The sequence below is a fragment of the Lontra canadensis genome, unplaced genomic scaffold, assembly GCF_010015895.1.
Source record: "Lontra canadensis isolate GAN:19392208 unplaced genomic scaffold, GSC_riverotter_1.0 scaffold18, whole genome shotgun sequence".
Taxonomy (NCBI): domain Eukaryota; kingdom Metazoa; phylum Chordata; class Mammalia; order Carnivora; family Mustelidae; genus Lontra; species Lontra canadensis.
The window spans coordinates 23,354,745-23,375,122 of record NW_022631012.1 but is presented as its reverse complement, the minus strand read 5'-3'; the positions used below and the strand labels follow the sequence as shown (position 1 = coordinate 23,375,122).

The 20,378-nt window shown below is 44.5% G+C and overlaps 3 protein-coding genes across 4 annotated transcripts in view; all 3 read left to right on the top strand.

Moving 5' to 3' along the window:
- Positions 1 to 287: 287 nt before the first annotated feature.
- Positions 288 to 3,893, top strand: ASDURF (ASNSD1 upstream reading frame). Its single transcript, XM_032860252.1, has 4 exons — positions 288 to 432; positions 1,840 to 1,893; positions 3,113 to 3,188; positions 3,780 to 3,893. The coding sequence occupies exons 1-4, from the start codon at positions 343 to 345 to the stop codon at positions 3,857 to 3,859; spliced, it is 300 nt and encodes a 99-aa protein (XP_032716143.1). The 5' UTR covers positions 288 to 342; the 3' UTR covers positions 3,860 to 3,893.
- On the top strand, positions 3,841 to 8,890 carry ASNSD1 (asparagine synthetase domain containing 1). The gene is made up of 3 exons (XM_032860246.1): positions 3,841 to 5,338; positions 5,617 to 5,798; positions 8,593 to 8,890. The coding sequence occupies exons 1-3, from the start codon at positions 3,872 to 3,874 to the stop codon at positions 8,876 to 8,878; spliced, it is 1,935 nt and encodes a 644-aa protein (XP_032716137.1). The 5' UTR covers positions 3,841 to 3,871; the 3' UTR covers positions 8,879 to 8,890.
- A 3,215-nt stretch (positions 8,891 to 12,105) lies between these two features.
- The window catches only part of ANKAR (ankyrin and armadillo repeat containing), a 64,867-nt gene continuing 56,594 nt past the window's right edge, over positions 12,106 to 20,378 (top strand). For both annotated transcript variants that reach the window (XM_032860245.1, XM_032860244.1), the window contains exons 1-4: positions 12,106 to 12,187; positions 13,306 to 13,940; positions 17,678 to 18,115; positions 19,902 to 20,065. In XM_032860245.1, the coding sequence (XP_032716136.1) occupies positions 13,340 to 13,940; positions 17,678 to 18,115; positions 19,902 to 20,065 (1,203 nt within the window). In that variant the 5' untranslated portion in view covers positions 12,106 to 12,187; positions 13,306 to 13,339. The remainder of the gene's footprint in view (positions 12,188 to 13,305; positions 13,941 to 17,677; positions 18,116 to 19,901; positions 20,066 to 20,378) is intronic.

Here is a 20,378-nt window from a genome sequence, read left to right as displayed (position 1 = left end):
CGCTTACCACTGGAGGGCGCACGTGACGCCCAGTCTACTGGGTTCCCGGACGTGCGCAGGCCGCAGGAGCGTTTCTGCGTTGGCTCCACTAGGGGACCCTTCGGAAACCTCTCCAATCGCACACCCGGGATCACGCGCTCCCCGAGCATCTGTGCGCACGCGCACAACTCGGGCACGCTCCTTCGGATTGCGCAGCCGCTCTCGCTGAGACTGATGGGAGAGAGAGAGAGAGAGAGAGAGAGAGAGGGCGGCGCCTCGGGAGCGCGCACGCGCGGAGGCCGAGGCCTAGCGGAAGCGGGCGCCGGTGCGGGCCGGGCGGCTCGCGTTCCCCGCGCGGTGGAGATGCCCAGCGGCGGGTGGCGGCCCGAGGACGGCGCGGGGCTGCGCTCTGCGGACGCCTCGGCGCTGCGCAAGGACGACCTCGGCAGCAGGGTGAGTGAGGCCCGGACCGGCCGCTCGGCCCCGCCGCTTGCCGCTCAGTCGTCGCGTTCGGCGGCGCGTTAAGCGGAGACCGTGAGGTTCGGCCCGGTTAGACGCGGGCGGCGCGGGCACCGAGGCGTGCCTGGGTCTTTGCTCTGCGCTTTCCGAGCCGCTGGCAGCGCCCCACACCCGACCCGTGACCTCGCACCCCGACCTGCGCCGCGTCCCGGCGGCCGCGCTGTGTCGGTCGCGAAGACCCGTCGGGTCCGTGTGTGAAGCGCCGTCGACGAGCCCAACAGTCCGCGCGCCGTCGGGCCCCGCCCGCGCCCCGCCTCGCCCGCGCGGGTCCTGCCGAGCTCGGTCGCGGGCTGCCTGCGGAGGGGCGGGGAGGCCCGGGTGCGGGTGCGCGGCCGCCCGCAGACAGACGCTCCGGCACGCGCTGGGCACCGCCGTGCGACCGCCTTTCGGCTGCGAGTGGCCTGCGGTGCGGTTCGGCCCCGTCCCGGACAGCGACCGGTCCTCCAAGCCCGGACCCCTCGGGGTCGTCCCCTCGTTAAAGGGATGAGCGCGCCCGCCGGCTCAGGGGGACGGGTCTGTCCGACGCGGGTCCGAAGGCGCCCACACGGGCTCGTCCAGGAGTTGGGTGGCCGGTCAGTGCGCCCACGGCGGGGACGGTCACGCCCGCGGGGACTCCGCCTCCGAGCGCAGCAGCCGGCCCCAGCCTCCGCCGGAACGAGCGTTTCTGCCCACGGACGAGGGTCTCCGACGGGCGCAGGGCGGACCGCGATCGCAGACCCGCGGCTACGGGAGAGCGTGGGGACTGTTGCTCGCACGTGGTCGCGCCGCGGGCCCGGTCCTTCTGGGGAAGACGCGGCCACCCTCGGAGACAACAGGAGCAAAGCCGAGACGGAAAGCGATCGGCCTCGTGGCCCCATGGAGGGCGTTTGCACGACCTACTCGTGCTGAGCACGTGGCTCCGCTCTTTATACATAAATCACGAAAACCATTGCTAGTCCATGACGCGTGCTACTTTTTTAAAAAAAGCAAAAGCGTGACTTGAAAGAAGTCATTGAAAACGGATACTACTTTTGATGCACATTGTCTGTTTTAAACAAAAAGCACAGACTTTGTTGAATAACTGGGGCCCTTGCATGAGTGCTGGTGACCCTCACCAAACCCCCCGTCTGGGCTCAGTGGGCCCTCCAACACCTGTCAAGTGTAGTCACGGTTTCCTCTCCCAGCTTTCCCCGGCTGCAGTCCACACGCTGCTGTTCAAAAAGAATCCGTGTGTTTGCAGACTGCCCATTTGCACAACCAGCGAATTAGGGCCCCTTGTCCCATCTCTCCAAGTTTAAAAGGCCCTCAGTTGAGCACACTTTTCTAGCCTCTGATTTAAGAAGTTTTTCTTTATTTCAATAGATTAAAGAACAAAAAATTGTCGTGGATGAACTTTCTAACCTGAAGAAGAACAGGGTGAGTTATGAGGATAATTCTGAATTGTAAGTGGGAAGGTTTGGTTATATCTTATTAACTATACACTAAAGTAAAAAGAATTATATGTAAGATTTATATTTGCATTAAAATTTGCAAGATCTCAGCATCTTTTTTTATTTACATTGCTGAAGTGTAAAGTGCCCAAGATTTTATACATGTATGTGGATGTCTGTGTTGATTATAGTTGATAATGTTTTCTTGCCATCATATGAAACTTGCAGTACCTTTGAACCAAACGATATTAATTATACAGTGGTATCTTGGATCTGTAATCACTAATGGCATTGACTTATACTTGAATTTGGTATTTTCTTTTGAAGTGAATAACTTTTAAATATATTAAGAAAGGAAACTATGCCTTTAAGTGACTATGGATAATTGTTGAAAAAACAAAAAGGATAAATTGCTTCCCCCTACCTGAAATTATTTTACACAAGTCTTCCATATATTTAACATGGTTATCTAATGTTATGTGCATTAATGTATTCATAAACAAGCAAGCTACTGCTTTATGTATAGTTATACTGTCAGAAATTACATTTTAAAGTTCAGGAAGAAATTATTTTGAGCCCTTTAAAGCCTTTGATAACTAACAGGTTGTTTAACGTTTTTGGTATTGTTCCTTTTGGAATTTTAGAATTTAAGTCACAACTGATACAGACTTCCTAGAGGTCAAGTTGGCAGAATGTATCAAAACCTTACAACTATGTAGCACTTTGACCCAGTTCCATTTATAGTAATTGAGTGAACAAAGATTTAGTTACCAAAACTTCATTGCAACATTGATTTATAAAGTTGGTAATGTCTTAAAGGTCTAAAACTTGAGGACTTATGGGATAAACTGTAGTGTTATACCCATACAGTAATGTTGTAAAAGAATACTTATTGATAAGGAAAAGTATTCCCAATATATTGTTCATTGATAAAAGCAAATAATCTATTTATAATAAGAGCCTTTTTTTTTTTTCAAGGAAACTGATAGTTTGATATATGCAGAGAAAAAACATTTCAGCTCAGTGTTAATGGTAGCAGTTTCTAGGTGGTGAGATAATGGGTGACTTTTATTTACCTATATTTACTAAGGTATTGTTCTGAATATGTGTTACTGAAGTTCAAGAATATGCAATAAAAGGGTTCAGAGTTTTGACATACACTTTTTAGATCAAATCCTGATATTAGTCTAAATTATGTTTTGCAGAAAGTATATAGGCAGCAACAGAACAGCAACATATTCTTTCTTGCAGACCGAACAGAAATGCTTTCTGAAAGCAAAAGTAAGTTTTTTTGGTATATTATATAGAAATGCATGAAAAGCCTTTTCAGAGTTTTCTGTAGAAACTCATGATAGTGCCTAAATTATGCTGTCTACATCTGAATGCTCAAATATATATCTGAAGATTGGATGGCAGTATGTTAGATGAAATTAATGCTGTGGTCTGGTTTTTCTTTAAGTTAGCCTTCCAAAGATGGAAGTCTACAGTAAAAAAATAAAATAAAAATATATGTGTTAGAAAGCCATAATTATTGTCTGCTTTAGAATTTTTTTGGCAGATCTAGGTATGAAAACTGCTCTGCCACTTTCTCCCTTTGTAACTTTGAGTGAATTACTTTGAGCTTCCAAAGTTTTTTGGAATTTAAACAAGAAGGAATAGATAAAGTTTATATAGCCCAGTGCCTGGGCCAAAATAAGCATTTAATAAACAGAAGTTATTTTCCTAAAAGATAGACATCTGTCATTAGAAGCCTTTTGAATGCAGTGCCTGTACTCTAGTGGTTTGATCTTGGTAATTGTTGCTCTATGAATTACTAGGGAAAGGTCTGAGAATTTTCATTTTACTTAATATTTCTTCTCCCCTCCCCCACAGATATATTGGATGAACTGAAAAAAGAATACCAAGAATTAGAAAACTCTGAGAAGACCAAAATCAAGAAAGAGTCAACTTGATTTCACATAACAATGTGTGGCATTTGTTGTTCTGTGAGCTTTTCTGTTGAGCATTTCAGCAAAGATTTGAAAGAGAATTTACTGTATAATCTTAGCCGACGGGGACCCAGTAGTAGTAAACAGTTGTTAAAGTCCAGTGTTAGCTACCAGTGTGTGTTTTCTGGGCATGTCCTTCACTTAAGAGGTGTTTTAACTGCCCAGCCTGTGGAAGGTGAAAGGGGCGATATTTTCCTGTGGAATGGAGAAGTCTTCAGTGGCATAAAGGTTGAAGCTGAAGAGAATGATACTCAAATAATGTTTAATTACCTTTCCTCCTGTAAGAATGAATCTGATATTTTGTCACTCTTCTCAGAAGTCCAAGGTCCTTGGGCTTTTATATATTACCAAGCGTCTAGTCATCATCTATGGTTTGGTAGAGACTTTTTTGGTCGCCGTAGCCTGCTTTGGCATTTTAGTAATTTGGACAAGAGTTTCTGCCTCTCTTCAGTTGGCCCACAGACATCCGGAGTGGCCAGTCAGTGGCAAGAAGTTCCAGCATCTGGAATTTTCAGAATTGATCTCAAGTCTGCTTCCATTTCCAAATCTGTGGTTTTAAAATTGTACCCTTGGCAATCTGTTTCTGGGGAGAATGTTATCAAGGAGTGTGTTAATAGCCTAATTCAGGTTTCAGCAGACTTGCCAACATTTGTCTCAGTGGTAGCAAATGAAGCCGGGCTACATCTGAAGGAACCTGTTGTTCCTTTAAATAGGACATTGCGGCAAGCTCCGCTTGAGATCTCCGGCGGAACCGTCGCCAGTGTCCCTCCTACGAGGGAAACGCTTCAGATGTTTCTTACTGACGGACACATGAAGGAAGTCGTTCAGCAGTTCCTCGAGGTCCTGAGTCTCGCGGTGCAGAGACGTGTCTCGTGCTTACCCAGGGATGCAAACCTGACCCCCGGTGCGGCTTTGGAAACGGGTGCCAGGAGAGCAAACGTCGCGGTCCTGTTTTCGGGGGGTGTCGATTCCATGGTTCTTGCAGCCCTCGCGGACCTCCACGTACCCCTGGATGAACCCATCGATCTTCTTAACGTGGCTTTCGAGACTAAAGAGAAGACCGTATCAGCTGGTTTTAACCAAAAGAGGAAAAACCAGAAAAGTCGTTATGAAACACCTTCCAGAGAATCCTCTGGAGATAATGCGGCTGGCAGCGGGGACAGGCGCGCTGACAGACGGTTCGATGTGCCAGATCGCGTCACGGGAAGAGCGGGACTAAAGGAGCTACGAGCCGCGAACCCTTCCCGGATTTGGAATTTCGTTGAAGTTAATGTTTCTCTGGAGGAGCTGCAAGAGTTTAGAAGAGCTCGGATACGCCACTTGGTTCAGCCCTCGGATTCGGTGTTGGATGACAGCGTTGGCTGCGCAGTCTGGTTTGCTGCGAGAGGAGCTGGTTGGTTAGCGGCCCCCGGCGACGTGGGATCCTATCGGAGCAGCGCCAAGGTACGGGATGGCAGGCACCCCGGACTCGGAATTTCCGAGACCTGATTTGGACCCTTTGAAGCTACTAACGTGGTGGCGAGAATATAGCATATCTTAATTGCATTTAATCAACAGTGCTATGTGTAAGACTTTCTAAAAATTGGGCGTATTTTACTGTTTTATGACTTCCCTTGTTTCTGTCAGAAAATATGCTTGAGATAACTTTTAAAGCTTTGCTTTTATTTTAGTTATTTCCTTTATCTCATATTGGGAGTATGGCTTTCCTTAAACCATCACAGGTGGTTCTTTCTGGAATTGGTGCTGATGAGCAGCTTGCGGGTTATTCTCGCCATCGTGTCCGCTTTCAGACACACGGAATGGAAGGGTTAATTAAGGAAATTGAGATGGAACTGGGACGAATATCTTCTAGAAACCTTGGTCGTGATGACAGAGTTATTGGTGATCACGGAAAAGAAGCAAGGTAATTCTGCTCATGCGCGTGCTGTGGGTAGTTCTGTAGAAACACTAGACTGTAAGAGAAGATTTTCACGTTCCTTCTCTTTGGAGACTGTTCACACGAATCGCAGTAGAAACAATAATGTCTCGGCCTCTGTCACAAACACTGTCCATTAGAGGGAAAGCTGGGGAGCTGTCGGGGAGCAGTTGTTTTCCAGAACTCATTGTCTAAGAAATGTCTTTTTGGTCATTTTCAAAGATAATACAATGACCTGATTGTTTTCCATGTTATGTGGGAAAGACTGTAAAACTGAGGTAATGAAATGCTAGAGAGGGTATTTTTAAAGGGTTGGGTTTTGTTTCAAATGTTTGCTTTCGTCCCAGTAAGAGCATAGGCCTTATTCCCACGCTTTCCCCTCCAGCGTGAGGGCACCGGGCTTTGTCACCATGGACATTCTGTGTGTAGAAATCCACACCCACCTCTCGTCGGACTCAGTCTGGTCAGACGTTGCAGATTCCCTGAAAGTGTCAGAGACATCGGGGCACTTTCATATGTATATTCTTTTTTTAATTCAGGAATTTATTTTTACCTCCAATGAATGTCTGATGGCAGGCAGTAAACAAATGCTTGAAGACAACTTTAATAAATTATTAAGGATAAAGAAAGAGGTATTGTTTAGTTACAAAAAGCAGAAGTTTGTTCAAGTAGGTTAATTAATTAGGTGGTAGTTTATTACAAGTGTGTAAGCATGTGAGAACAGAGAGTCCAGTAAGCTTTGTGAGAACTGGAACATCATAGTACAACACTCTAACACTTCACTCTTAACACTACTTCAGCTTTTCAGTATATATAGAAAATGTGTAAATTCTATATATATCGACTCTACATATATAATATACATACATAATTTATACATACTACCATAATATAAAAACTATAAAATGTTTTCCTTTTGAAGGGTGTATATATTTGAGAGAGAGACAAATTCAGTCTTTATTTCAGATAGGTCATAGAAAAGAATTTATTCTATTTAGTAAAACTTAATTCTAAAGGCCCCATATGATACCCTCATATGAAGAAAGTTTGAAACAACGAATACAGACTTGTGCTTTAACAAAGATGATAGTGGCTGGATCTAAATAATTCATTAATTATGCATCTTGGCATATATATTAACAGTGATCAATTAGATTATCTTATAGAGAGAGATATTTTTGCAGTTGATTCACTTTTATAAAATATTCCATGTAACAAGTGCCTTTACCCTTTCCGGTCTCTCTGTGTAAGCTAGAATAAGATACAATAAAACAGAAACACTAATGTAACAGTATTGCATTTAAAGAATTAGAGGGAGAGTTTCAAAGTATTTTAAACAAAAACGAGAATTTTATAGGAAGCTAGGGAAACCAAGAGGCAGAAAGGGTTTTTTTTTGTTGTTGTTTTTTTTTTCAATCTAATACATCTTTCTGTTACACCATTTGTCTCCGTTTAAAGGGCATTCATGCAATCAAACAATTTTTTAGAAGATTTATTTATTTCAGAGAGAGAGCATGAGCAGGGGAGAGGCAGAGGGAGAGGGAATCCTCAAGCAGACTCCCTGCTAAGCTTGGAGCCTCCCATGGGGCTCAGTCCCCCAACCCAACCAGGCGATATCCCAAGCCAAAACCAAGAATCAGACACTTAACCAACTGTGTCACCCAGGCACCCCAATTTTATTTTAAGATTTATTTATTTCAGAGAAAGAGTGTGTGCAGGAGTGCGAACAGGGGAAAGGTGGAGGGAGAGGGAAAGCAGACTCCCTGAGGAGCACAGAGCCAGACTCAGAGCTCTATCCCTGACTGGGAGATCATGACCTGAGCTGAAACCAAGAGTCAGATGCTCAACTGACTGAGCCACCCAGGCGCCCCTAAATCATTTTGATGCCATAAAATTTTACCCTAAGTAAATGTTTCACAAGTTCAGGATTATAGAGCCCTTCTATATTGATTTCATACCTCTAAAGTTAGTTTTCTTTTGACGTGATAGAGAGTACACAGATTGAGTAATTGAATCAAGACTGTACTTGTGGGACACCTGGGTGGCTCAGTCGGTTAAGCCTCTGCCTTCAGGTCAGGTCATGATCCCAGAGTCCTGGGATCCAGTCCTGCATCAGGTTTCCTGCTCAGCAGGGAGCCTGCTTGTTCTTGTCCCAGCACCCCCCATGCCCCCCCATCCCCGATCGGGCTCTCTCTCAAATAAATAAATGAAATCTTAAAAGAAAAAAGAAAAGACTGTACTTATTTTCAAGGCATCCCCAAAGAAACCTTGTGAAACAATTTGAGATTATTTCTTACCATAGGCCTAATTTATTTATTTTTTGAGGCAGAATCTAATTTATTTTGTAGCCTATGTATTAAAATTAGTAACGTGAAATATTTGTTAATGTGATTAAGTTTTAGCCGTAAAATTGTGTAAATAACCAGAGTATTTTTAATTGAGAAAAACAGTGCCATCAAAAATTAATTTGATGTTGGGGCGCCTGGGTGGCTCAGTGGGTTAAAGCCTCTGCCTTCAGTTCAGGTCATGATCCCAGGGTCCTGGGATGGAGCCCCGCATCGGGCTCTCTGCTCAGTGGGGAGCCTGCTTCCTCCTCTATCTCTCTCTGCCTGCCTCTCTGCCTATTTGTGATCTCTGTCTGTCAAATAAATAAATAAAATCTTAAAAAAAATTAATTTGATGCTATAAATTTTAACGTTGAATAAAATGTAAAAGAAAAATCATAACTTTTTTTAATACTTATGTGATTATATTTATGGTTCTATTTATCTGCTTATTTTAGATTTCCTTTTCTGGATGAAAATGTTGTCTCCTTTCTAAATTCCCTACCAGTTTGGGAAAAGGCAGACTTGGCTTTGCCCCGTGGAATTGGTGAAAAACTAATTTTGCGTCTTGCAGCAGTGGAACTTGGCTTAACAACCTGTGCTCTCCTGCCAAAGCGGGCCATGCAGTTTGGATCAAGAATTGCAAAAATGGAAAAGAATCATGAAAAGGCATCTGATAAATGTGAAAGACTCCAAGTCGTTTCCTTAGAAAACCTTTCTAGTGAAAAGGAGATGAAAGCATAATCCTTCAGCATGTTAACATTTACTGAATGATGATTATGTAAAAAGAAAACATTCTGCTGCCCTTTTATTAAATAATGCAATGGTATGAAGGTTCATTACATGAATTTTTACCTAGCTATAACTTAATATAACCAACTGAGTCAGATTGACACTGGAGGAAAAAGAGAGAATACTTGAACAACTTGGATGTTTGAAGCTGTGACACTAACATCACGCTGAGCTCTCACATGGTAACGTCCCACGGGCAACATTAAAAGAAAGCAGCTTTTACCAACTCTTTTCTTGGTAGCTACACCCAGAAATAACTCAATTTGTTGTTGTCAGGGGCCTGGTTAAACAGGGCTCTTTGACAGATGAGAAAACTAAGGTTTAGAGAGGCTGAACAATTTGCTTGAGGTTCGCACTCCTGGGCAACACTGGTTGGTTCTGTTACATCTCTTTAGGCAGCTGATTTTCCCACTCAGAACTTCTGATGATTTTTAGCGTTCTCCTGTCCCCCAAATCTCTAGCTTCCCTCTCTTGGCCTCATTCTCAGCTCATGACCTGAGCTTTTCACAGAGAATCAGAGTCATCGGGACAGGAAATGCCTCCACTCGCCAACACCAGAACTTCTACCTTACCTGTAGGTACACCCATCCTTTTCTCCCTTCTGGTTACTAGAAAGGGAGATGCGTCCACGCACCCTTCGGATGGCTGTGTGGCCACCTGTTCTCCGTATCCCAACCCTTCTTGCCTTACAGGACCCTTACGCTCCTCCAGTATCTTCAGCCTCTTCTCTGAAGGATCCTTCCTACCATCATTTAAGGTGTTCTGGTCTACCCAACTTCAAACGCACATATGTGGTTCTGTATCTTCCTCTGCTTGTCACCTCAAGCCTCCCATCCACACTCACCATCTCCACCGTGTCATCTCCACTCCAGCCTGACATCCACCTGCATGAGCTACGACCACCATACCAAGGTCATGGGTCCATCCCCAATTAGAGCTGACATCCTTCCTGGATCTGGACACGCTTTGATTCTTTTCATCTTGGTGGGAAAGCAGTTTTAGGATACTGACAAAAAGAGGCCTGTCAGAGACTTCCACATGCCCTGAATTTATCCCCTGGGAAAAACCATATTTAGATACTAACCTTAATAGCTTTCATCCCTCTACCTGAGGGCAGACAACTTCAAGTGTCTGTGTGATCCTGAGCACCAAATTGACGTCGTTCCTATCAGGAATAAACTAACAGCTTTGCCCAGCAGCCTAGATTGGATATAATGAAGTAACCGTAGAGTTCAACACTAAAACATCTACCATTGAGACAGATGACTGTGTGGCCGGCACTGCTTTGGCAGCTCTGCGTGGATCAACCCAGCTGAACCGCTAGGGGATTGCCAGGTCATCTCTAGCAGGATGCTGTGTGTGCGGGTTTGCTGTTCTGTTGTGTTCCCGGAGAGCCTAATCCTTCAGAACCTCTTAGGACTTCACTGCATAAACCCTGGGATGAAGTTCTGTGTTAGTCCTTAGTTTTTCCAAGATTTGAAACACTTAGAACAAACCATCTGGTACCTGAGCAAAAAACATGTCAGTAGAAGAATTTATATATGTTGTTCATAAGTGCAAAGACCCAAATCTGTTACAGAAGCGATGATGTCTTTACATCCCTGCCCTGGAACAGCAATAGTATCTAGCGCTACCCCCACAGCACCTACAATCATGACCTGGTTGGACTAAGAAATGATGCCCCCACACAGTCACTAAAACATACACGTTGGTACACTCAGTGGAAGAGTTTAAGTTGTCCCCCTCGACCTAGCAGCAGCAGACAGTGAGGCTGGGCATTCCCTTACTCACGAAGCGCTTTTGCTTCTGTGCCGGATCTTGGTTCTCCTCCTGCCTTCCTGACTGCCGGCCCTTTGTGTTCCTCACTGACTCCATCCTCTCCACCTGAACTTTAGACAGTAAAATTCTCAGGTTTCCGTCCTGGGTTCTGAACTTCCCAATTCTCCCCCTTGGTGATTTCAGCCACTCCCTTGGTTTCACCCACGCTAAGCCTGCCCAGAGGTGTGCATCTACCCCCAGCCTGCCGTTCCTAGCCCGAACCCGACGTGTACAGTCGAAGGATGGCATCTCTACTTGGTTCTCTCACACATATGTCAAGGTCAACATGTCCACAGCTGAACTCTTCATCTTACCCTGATTCCCCATTTCTCCGGACAGAAATTTGGGTGTCATCTGGATAGCCACTTTCTGTTTGGGTCACCACCACCTCCCAGTCCGTTGCCACCTCATTGTTTCTCCAGGCCACCCACGACCGCGCATCTCCACTGCCGCACACTGGAGCTGTACCTCGCATCTGCTGACACCAACATGGCCTAAATCTTTAAAGTTCAAAATTATTAACTCGGCGACCTGGGTGATTAGGGCCTAATTTTGTGCCCATTGTCTCTCTCGTTCTTGAAGCAAGGCTTTGGTTTCTCAGAAAGTTCAACGACCTTCTCAGCCGGGTTCTTCAGCACCTGTTGTTCCCCATCCCCCGACGTCTGCTTCTCCGTCTATGCTCGCACAGCTCTCGTCCATCTTTCCGGCCCAGTTTAAAAATACCACCTTCCCCAGCAGCCTTTCCCGGCCCGGGGTCTCGTTAGGTTTCCTTCACGGGCTGTCATGACATCTCCCATTCGTCACCCTGTTTAAATGTTATCCATGTGACTGGAAGCTCCCGGAGCTTGTGTGTGTCCGGCCCTCCGGGGTCTCCAAGCCCCGGGGCCGGTGCCTGGCTCATAATACGCGTCCCAGAACCCCTTGCCGCGTGGAAGGGTGGGGATGCGGGTGGGATTCCAACCCGGGATTCCTTCCGAGCCCGGCGCCTTCACCTCTGCCACTCTGGTTCTGGGTTTCCGTGGAAGTGAGAAGTGATGGGGGAGCGCGGGGGTGGGAGCGGGAAGCTGGGCTGAGTTCTACAGGCGGCAGGGGCAGGGACAGGTGGCCCGGACAATTCGGCAGCGCCGAGTGCCCGAAGCACTGCCCGCGGGCGCCGAGGGGCGGCCCCTGCGGCGGGCCGGGCCGTCCTCGCGAGGCCCCAGGGCTTCCACGCGTGGGCCCCAGCCGGAGGCGGAGGGTTCCCGGAGGAGCCTCCCCAGGCGACCGCCGCAGGAGAGGCCCTCTCAGATCTCCCCTGCCACGGCCCCCCTCGCCCACGCAGGGATCCTGAATGTGAGAGGCCGGTCCAGGAGAATAGACCACTGAACCCGGTCGCTGTGAATATTCTGGGGACCAGAGTGGACGCAGCTTCCTTCTCCTGGACAAGAAAGGAATCATTCCAAAGTAGGTTTCTTCCCTTCCCTTGTCCTGTCCCCTCTCTCGTGTCCCTATGGGCGTAGGCCTTGGGCCAGACCTGGGTTGGTTCTGATTCTTTAGGTGTGAAACCCTAGGCACTTGCCGTAACCTTCCTAGTCTTCATGTCTGCGTCTACACAGCGGGGAGACCAGTGCCTCTCTCGGAGGCTTGGACTCTCCAAGTGTCCCCTCCGGACGAGCAGCATCAGCATCATCGCTGACTTTTCAGAAATGCAAATTACCCAGCTCAACCCAGCCGACTGGATCAGAAACTCTAAGCAGGGTCCACCTGTGTTTCAATAAGCTCTAGGTGGTTCTGCTGCAGGGAGAGTGTTGAGAAGCACAATAAGAGAGGGGCCAATTAAATGAGATAACTAAAATATTATGTATAAAGAGCTGGGCAAGTAGTAGACGCTCAAAAGACCGTGGTTATGGTCATTCTTATTCCAAGAACAGAAAGGCAGTTAGTGACATAGAAACAGAAAGTTAAATAGGCTTTTCCTGTCTTTCCTTTTAAGCAGGTCTTTATTTTCTTGCTTTAAAAAAAAAAAAAACTTAAAACAAAATAAAAATATACAAAAAGTCTTATATGTAGAATTTTTAAAAACACACAAGCTCATAAATACAGGGAACAGATTGGTGGTTGCCGGAGGGGGTTGGGGGTTTGGTGAAGCTGGAAGGGAGTCAAAAGTGTAGACCTCCAGTTATAAAGAAAAGAAGTCATGAGGATGTAATGTATAGTGCGGCAACTATAGTTAATAATACTGCACTGCCTTTTGAAAAGTTGCTGAGAGAGCAAATTCTTAAAAGTGTAGGTATCATAAAAGATTTTGTAACTATGCAGGTTGACAATGTTAGCTGGACTTCTGTGGTGATCATTTAAAAATATAGACAAATATTGAATCATTGTGTTGTAGACCTCAAACTAATGTTTATGACAATTACACTTCAACTGTTTAAAGTGTTACATGCTAAAAAAAGGTTGAAAACTATCATGGTTGACCATAAAGCAACCTAATAAAGACAAAGGTACAGATGGATCTGAGAAATCCAACTTCGTTAGCATGACAGATCTCACGGCCTGTCTTTTCCTTTCTTTCATTACAGAAACTTCAGAAAGGCCACCTACAATTAATAAGAAATGTTAAGACTGCCCAAAAAAGGCTTACCTAGATTTGATCAAATTCAAGATGAAGAAACCTACCTGGAAAACTTGGTGGTACAGAGAAACGCTTCTGCTTTTTTTGAGAAGTACGACCGGACGGAAGTGCAGGAGTTGCTAACCACGGCCCTGGTCAGCTGGCTGTCCGCCAAAGACGACGTCCGCTCTCAGCTCGACCTCCCGTGTGGAATTATGACCCAAATGAACAATGTGGGCTTCTCCACTGCCATCCTGTTGACTCCTGTGGACCCGACTGCCCTCTTAGACTATAGGGAAGTCCATCAAATCATAAGGGAGTTGGCTGTTGGAATTTATTGCTTAAATCAAATTCCCTCAATCAGTTTAGAAGCTAATTACGATCAGAGTTCCTCTTGTCAATTACCACCCGCTTATTATGATACCAGAATTGGGCAAATTCTGATCAATATTGACTACATGCTGAAAGCATTGTGGCACGGGATATACATGCCCAAAGAAAAACGAGCCAGATTCTCTGAACTGTGGCGTACTATCATGGACATTGATCCAGACGGGAAGCCTCAAACCCAAAAAGATATTTTTGCAGAGTTTAGTTCTGCAGGTAAGAGAATCTAACATGCTTTATTTTTATTAGAAGCCATCTTTTTAATTTAAAAGTGATTTATCTTTGTCTCAGTTGGAGTTTTCAGTTTATACCTTTTGTCTTGTAGAGCCCAAGTAGGAGAATCAGTAATAGAGCCAAGAGTAGAATTAAAGTGCATGAGAAAAATCTCCAAACTTGGAAACAAAATGACTGTGGATAGTCAAAATGACTATAGACAAAATGACAAAAACAAAATGAGAGTGGATAGTCATCTACGTCGCCATTTTATAAACCTCAAAAATGAATGATAGAATTGAAGTTAGGGAGAGATGTGCATCAGTGATCTAGGCTTTGGTGTTTTAGTAGCATTGGGCTTAATGAGTATTTGTTCTTGGTTCACCTAATTTTTAAGTTCCTTCCTTCTTAGGGCCATATTTCTCTAAAGCCTGTATATTCACAACAGATACCAGTAAATCCTGGAGCATCTTCCCAGCAACTGACCACATCATTGCCTTAAACACTGTGCTAACGTGGATTCCCAAGGGAGTCAGCAGGAGGCCAGCTCTCTAGGAGGGGAGATGGCTAAGAATCAGTCTGGCCGTGTTAAACTTCATTCACCTCTCTGATTTGCAATTTACGAAACCATCAGCGAACACCACTCAAAAAACAGTCATAGCAGCTGTAGAGAACAGAGCGTATCAAAATCTGGTCATATTATCTAGTTTTCTGTAGGGGATTTTAATTACGGAGGGTTTCTTATCTGAGTAATTCTTGGATTCTTTAATTTATTACATTAGGTTTGTGGGATGAGAGGATAGAAGGGAAACATATTCTTGCGATAGAAAAATGTGGAGGGGATAACTTTTAGTTAAAATACAAATAAATGTATGTATTTATTAAAACAAATATATATATATACTATATATACATATATTGTATATATATACACTCATTTCATAGCACGACAGATAAAATGGAATGGTTTTTGTTATTTTTCCTTATGCCTCTCCTCATCCCCTGTCCTTTATCTGCCACGGTCTTCTCCCCAACACCTCACCTCACTCTTCCGCATTCCTCCCCAGGTTATAGCTCTTCATTTCTCAAGGCTTGGATCAGACACAGCCTCTTCTCTTTTACACACCCTCTGTCATTTTGTATTGAAATTACCGATTTCCTCTGTCTCCCTTATTAGCCCTTAAGCTCCTCTTCAAGAGCACAGAAAAGTATGTCTTTTTCTTCTTCAGATTCCCCAGCACCTCACACTGTGGATGGTACAACGTAAACGTTCAGTGCCCGTGGAAATTAAGCGTTAATAACAACAAAGTGTGCGGGGAAAGGAACTGAAGAGACTCTTGGGTTTCTAGTTTGAGGCACTGAGAGATAAATAGTTCCATTAACCGCGAACGAAAGAAAGTACATTTCAGGGACAGGGAGGGTGTTTGCTTTGGGAGTGTTTCTGGACCTTCAGATAAAGACATGCATCTGGCACAGAAAGAACTGAGTTCGGGAGCAGAAGCAGGGTAGGAGGCGAGACTAAAAGAAATTAACGTAGAGGGCGATACAATGGGATCGTGTGTTTCCCCTTCTTCATCTTCCAAATTTAGTTATAACCAGTTTTTTAAATTAAATCCTTTCTCATTTTTTACTTTCTTATGACTTTGTACATATGATTTGCATAACATGTTGTGATCACATTTCCTTTCTTTTTTTTTAATTTTTTATTTTGTGTATTTATTTATTTGACAGAGACAGAGATCACGAGCAGGCAGAGAGGCAGGCAGAGAGAGAGGGGGAAGCAGGCTCCCCACCAAGCAGGGAGCCCGATGCGGGGCTCGATCCCAGGACCCTGAGATCATGACCCGAGCTGAAGGGAGAGGCTTTAACCCACTGAGCCACCCAGGCGCCCCCACATGTCCTTTCTTTAATACCTTCACATTCTTTGTGCCATGAACTGCGTCACGTAAGACATCAGGTCCGGCTCCGGCTCAGTCCGCAGCTCCCCGCGGTACCGTCGAACGCCCGGGAGCAGCAGGTGCATCTCCGCTCGGGACGTCCCTCTTCCCCCCCCCCCCCCCCCCCCGTTTCTATGGGAACTGATGCTCTTCGCTACCCTTCGCAGTCCGGCTCTCCAGAGTCCTTCCCCGCGCTCCGCCCCGCGCCGCTCTGCCCCGCCCCGCCCCGCCCCGCCCTTCCCTCCCCACCCCTACCCCGCCTTTCCTCGTGCCCCTTCCTCGTCCTCCCGGTTCTCGTGGCCACACAAGCTCCGGGTCGCTCCGGGCTGTCCAGGCGTGGACGCCCGCGGCGCGTTCTCCTGGCCGGGGGCGGGGGCGTCGCGCTGCGGGGGTCGGGCCGGGGCCTTGTCCGCTGGCGGGGAGCATCTCCCCAGAGGCCGCACCTGCCGTCTTTCCGCTTTGGTCCACCCGTCCCGCGGCGTCCGGCCTGGACGGAGGGGGAGCCCGGCCAAGGCGGGGCAGGAGCTTGGGGTCTCCCGCGCGCAGACCCTCCCCGCGCGGTTTTCCGCTCGGCGGCTCCAGCCCTGCGGGGGAGGGGAGGGGCGGTGCGCGCTAGGGGAGGCGGTCGGGGGCTCGCTGCGCCCTAATCGGGCTGGGAGCCGACCTTTCCTGCCCCTCCCCCCCTTTTTTGGTAATTCTCACACGGGGACCCGCCCCCGCAGGTTCCACGCTCCCACCCCCTCCTCCTTCCCATGCTGTCCTTGGGGGCGGGGGCGGCGGTAACTTCGACTCCGGGACCTGCGGGCGGGAAGGTCCACGTGCGTCCGGGTCCCGGACCCTCGTGCTCGGCCGGCGACAGCTGCGCTGCTGCCCCGCGGCCGCCCCGGGCTCCCGAGCGTGCGGCGTCAGCAGGTGCGCGCGCTCACGTTCGGATCTTCTTTTTAGAAATACTTTAGTACTTTTCGGGAATGCTTCAATTTCTTTATAATTTCTTAATTTAACCTTTGCAAGAGGGAAGTGAACCATAGTAGCCATTTAAAAATCCAAGTATATTCTGGCTTTTATCGTCTGTTTTTCTTTTAATACCTTTGAGGAAGGACAAAAAGGAAAGAGAAAGGGAGGCACATGGAGGTATCGTTTGCACTTTTAAGACACAAATGTTAGACTCCACATTTTCTACCAAGACATATTTTAGGATTCCATGCAGTTTTCTCAAGCTTAGATTAAGGGTAGCATTATAAGTGTACCTTTCCTTAAAAAGACAATTGGACGACAAGGAAGTTCTTAATTTCATCATAAATAGGAAGAAAATGTAACAGGAAATTTGTCACTTATAATAGAGTAAAATCAAGTTTAAATTCTTATTTGTTTCATCCCAGTTAGCGAGAAAGTTCTCTATTGTGTATGTTTAGCTTCTGATATCAGCAAAAACAAGAAAGATGTAATAGAAGGCTTGAAACAGCAGATTATACTTTTAGCCAAGTGAAAAGTTGAATCCCTGCTTTTGTTCTTCCATAGTTACCGTGATTAAATATGAGACATTGTATCCATGGTATTGGGTTTCATGCTTCCAAAGGGAATGGAAATCTATCTCAATCTACAAGCTTTAGTCTTTCTTTACTCTGCTTAATTCCCACTCATCCACTTGCTTTTCATCTTTAACAAATTTCTTGGCATCTCATTATTCCTTTATTGTCACTGTAGTAGGATTTCCAGATGAAACCCAGTGTTCAATCTCCTCTATTTATCCAGAAGCCAAGTACGATGTTTCACTATCTACTTTTTTTTTTTTTTTCTGTCAAGGCCTGACTGATGTCACGAAGGACCCAGACTTCGATGGGATCTATGACGAAGACATGAATGAGGATCCCACGTACGATCCCAATAGCCCTGAAGAAAAAGCTGTTTTTATGAAATATGCTGAAAACATTATGCTGAAATTAACATTCAGTACCACACAAGTTCAGCAGTATGAAAATGTTTTTATATTTGAAGCAGCCTATTGGCTTACAAATGCTATAAAATGTACTCAGGACTATCTTGATATTTGTACCTACCAGAGGCTACAGCAAAGATTGTATCTCCAGAAAAAGATTATTCAAAAACACTTTGAGAAGAAAAAAGAAATCAGAAGAGGGATAGGATACCTAAAGTTAATATGTTTTCTGACTCCATTTTTATTGAGTTTAAAAAAGAAGATGAAAGTTCCATATTTAAGTAGTCTGCTTCCGCCTTTTTCAGGTAAGCGTATCAATAAAAATCAAATATAAAATAATTACATATATATGCACACATATATATTATATTTAAATTCAACTTTGCTCATAGTAGGTGTGTCCAGGCATATAACCTTGCTGTAGCCTATTAGGAAACAAAATAAAACAAAATTCAATGTCTCCAAGGTAGTTAAAAATATTTGCCATATGTACGTAGTGCTTGGTATATATTTATACCAATTATAAGGCCTATTAGGAGGCTTAAAACAAATTCTGAGAAGAATAGGGAAATATGCTGTGTTCATTATGGGACATATGATACACTGTGACTGTATCATATCTGATCTATAAACCTATAAATTCAAGGCACTTCTATTAAAATCCCTCTCATGTTTTTCATGGAAGTTTATAAATTGATTCTGAAATTATTATGGAACAGTGAAGGATCATGAATGGTGTTACATTTCTGAAAAAGAGACAAAAACATATTTTAAAACTGTTATACACAAACGAACCGATGTAAGAGACTGGAGAACTGAAATAGGACCGTACTTGCATTGACTCTGACACGTAGTGCAAACTGTTCCCTGCGCCAAGATGAGTACACAATTTATATATTTTCATTGGTGCCCAAATATGTAGGCTTATTATGGTTGGCTTTCTACAGGTGGCAAGTTTTCAGTAGAAATTTTGCAGGTCATTTAATGAAAATTTGTATCATGAGCATTCAAATGGTGAAAATTATTACCCTTATCCATGAACTACTTAAAAATGGGCTCGTGACCATTCTTATCCTGGGGTGGAGGTAGGAGGGCAGTGCATATGGAACCAAGAAGCCCTTGATTAAAGAGAATATTAGCTATAACTGTAATGTTTTATTACTTAGATTTTTGGAAGCAAATATGACTCAATGTTAATAGTTCCAAGTGGTGATATTCGGATGTTATATTTATTCCTTGAACTTTTCTGTGCCGTTTACATTTCTCAAAATACATTGTATGCTTTACATTGTTGAAACAATATTCTGCTTCTAAATCAAAATCCTGGACAAACCTAATCATTACTGGAGTTTTAGAAAATTATTTTTGTAAAATAAATGTTGTATGTGTGGTTTTATGACTTCCAAAAAGGTGAGCTGGTTATTTTTGTCCGTGAGAGATACTTACCTATTTCTTTTTAATGTCTCTTTTTACCTGAGCCAGCTCAGGTTAAGTTTTTGTTTTTGTTTTTGTTTTTTTACTTAGCGAAAGATTCTCTGAGACATAGTTTCAAATCTTTTCTGACAATTGGAGGTAATATATAAGTCTTGAACTCACACATAGAAATCATTAAGTAGAATAATGTTTTGGCTGTTCTCTTGAAATATCTTTACAAATGAAACTATAGAAAATGCCCAAAATGTATGATACAAATATATTTTCATGTTTTAAATATATACTAAGGCAATGATTTTAGAGACTAAAATTGCCAAGATATTCATTTAATGTGGATTTTTTTCCCACTTGGTTTACGTAAATTGGAATCTAGATCTTTGGGACACCTGGGTAGCTCAGTGGGTTAAGCCTCTGCCTTTGGCTCAGGTCATGATCCCAGCGTCCTGGGATCGAGTCCACCATCGGGCTCCTTGCTCGGCAAGGAGTCTGCTTCTCTCTCTGCCTCTGCCTGCTTGTGCTCTCTCTCTCTCGCTCTCTCTCTCTCTGACAAATAAATAAATAAATAAAATCTTTAAAAAAATAATCTAGATCTTCAAAATATGATTGTATATATGCTGTTTTCACTTTTTAAATTAAAGTTTGTTTTCATTTTTGGAGATGACAAGGTCAAGACAGAGCGAGAATTGCCTCCGTTTATTTATGGACGAGATTTTAAATGTCAGCATTTTCACTACAAAGAGGATCAATATTTTCATGTTCATGGAGGAGTTGAATTTGATATCAGCACACCTTCAATTGAGAATGCTTTGGAAGATTTTAAGGTTTTAATTATTATTGTTTCTGAAACGGTTTGTCATTTCACAACTCCTTTATCTTATTCTCTATCAACAAAGAGTCTCTGTTGGTACCGGCACTAGGCCAGTCTCCAAATGATTATCTGCCTACCTCACGAATCTTTTCATATATCATGTAACATACGTGAATTTAAGTGCAAGCTATATCCGAGGTATGTTAGGTATCAGAGATGACACGATAAATAAGCGAGGTACACCTATCCTTACAGAATTTGTAGGCCTCTAATGGACCATATGTGCCCTAAAATAATCAGAGTATAGTAAAAATCCTCAACATTCA

Coding starts and splice junctions, on each gene's coding strand:
- ASDURF (XM_032860252.1), top strand. CDS start 343: ATGCCCAGCGGCGGGTGGCGGCCCGAGGACGGCGCGGGGCTGCGCTCT. Junction 433..1,839: donor AGGACGACCTCGGCAGCAGG/GTGAGTGAGGCC, acceptor TTATTTCAATAG/ATTAAAGAACAAAAAATTGT. Junction 3,189..3,779: donor AATGCTTTCTGAAAGCAAAA/GTAAGTTTTTTT, acceptor CCTCCCCCACAG/ATATATTGGATGAACTGAAA.
- ASNSD1 (XM_032860246.1), top strand. CDS start 3,872: ATGTGTGGCATTTGTTGTTCTGTGAGCTTTTCTGTTGAGCATTTCAGC. Junction 5,339..5,616: donor CCTATCGGAGCAGCGCCAAG/GTACGGGATGGC, acceptor AAACCATCACAG/GTGGTTCTTTCTGGAATTGG. Junction 5,799..8,592: donor GATCACGGAAAAGAAGCAAG/GTAATTCTGCTC, acceptor TGCTTATTTTAG/ATTTCCTTTTCTGGATGAAA.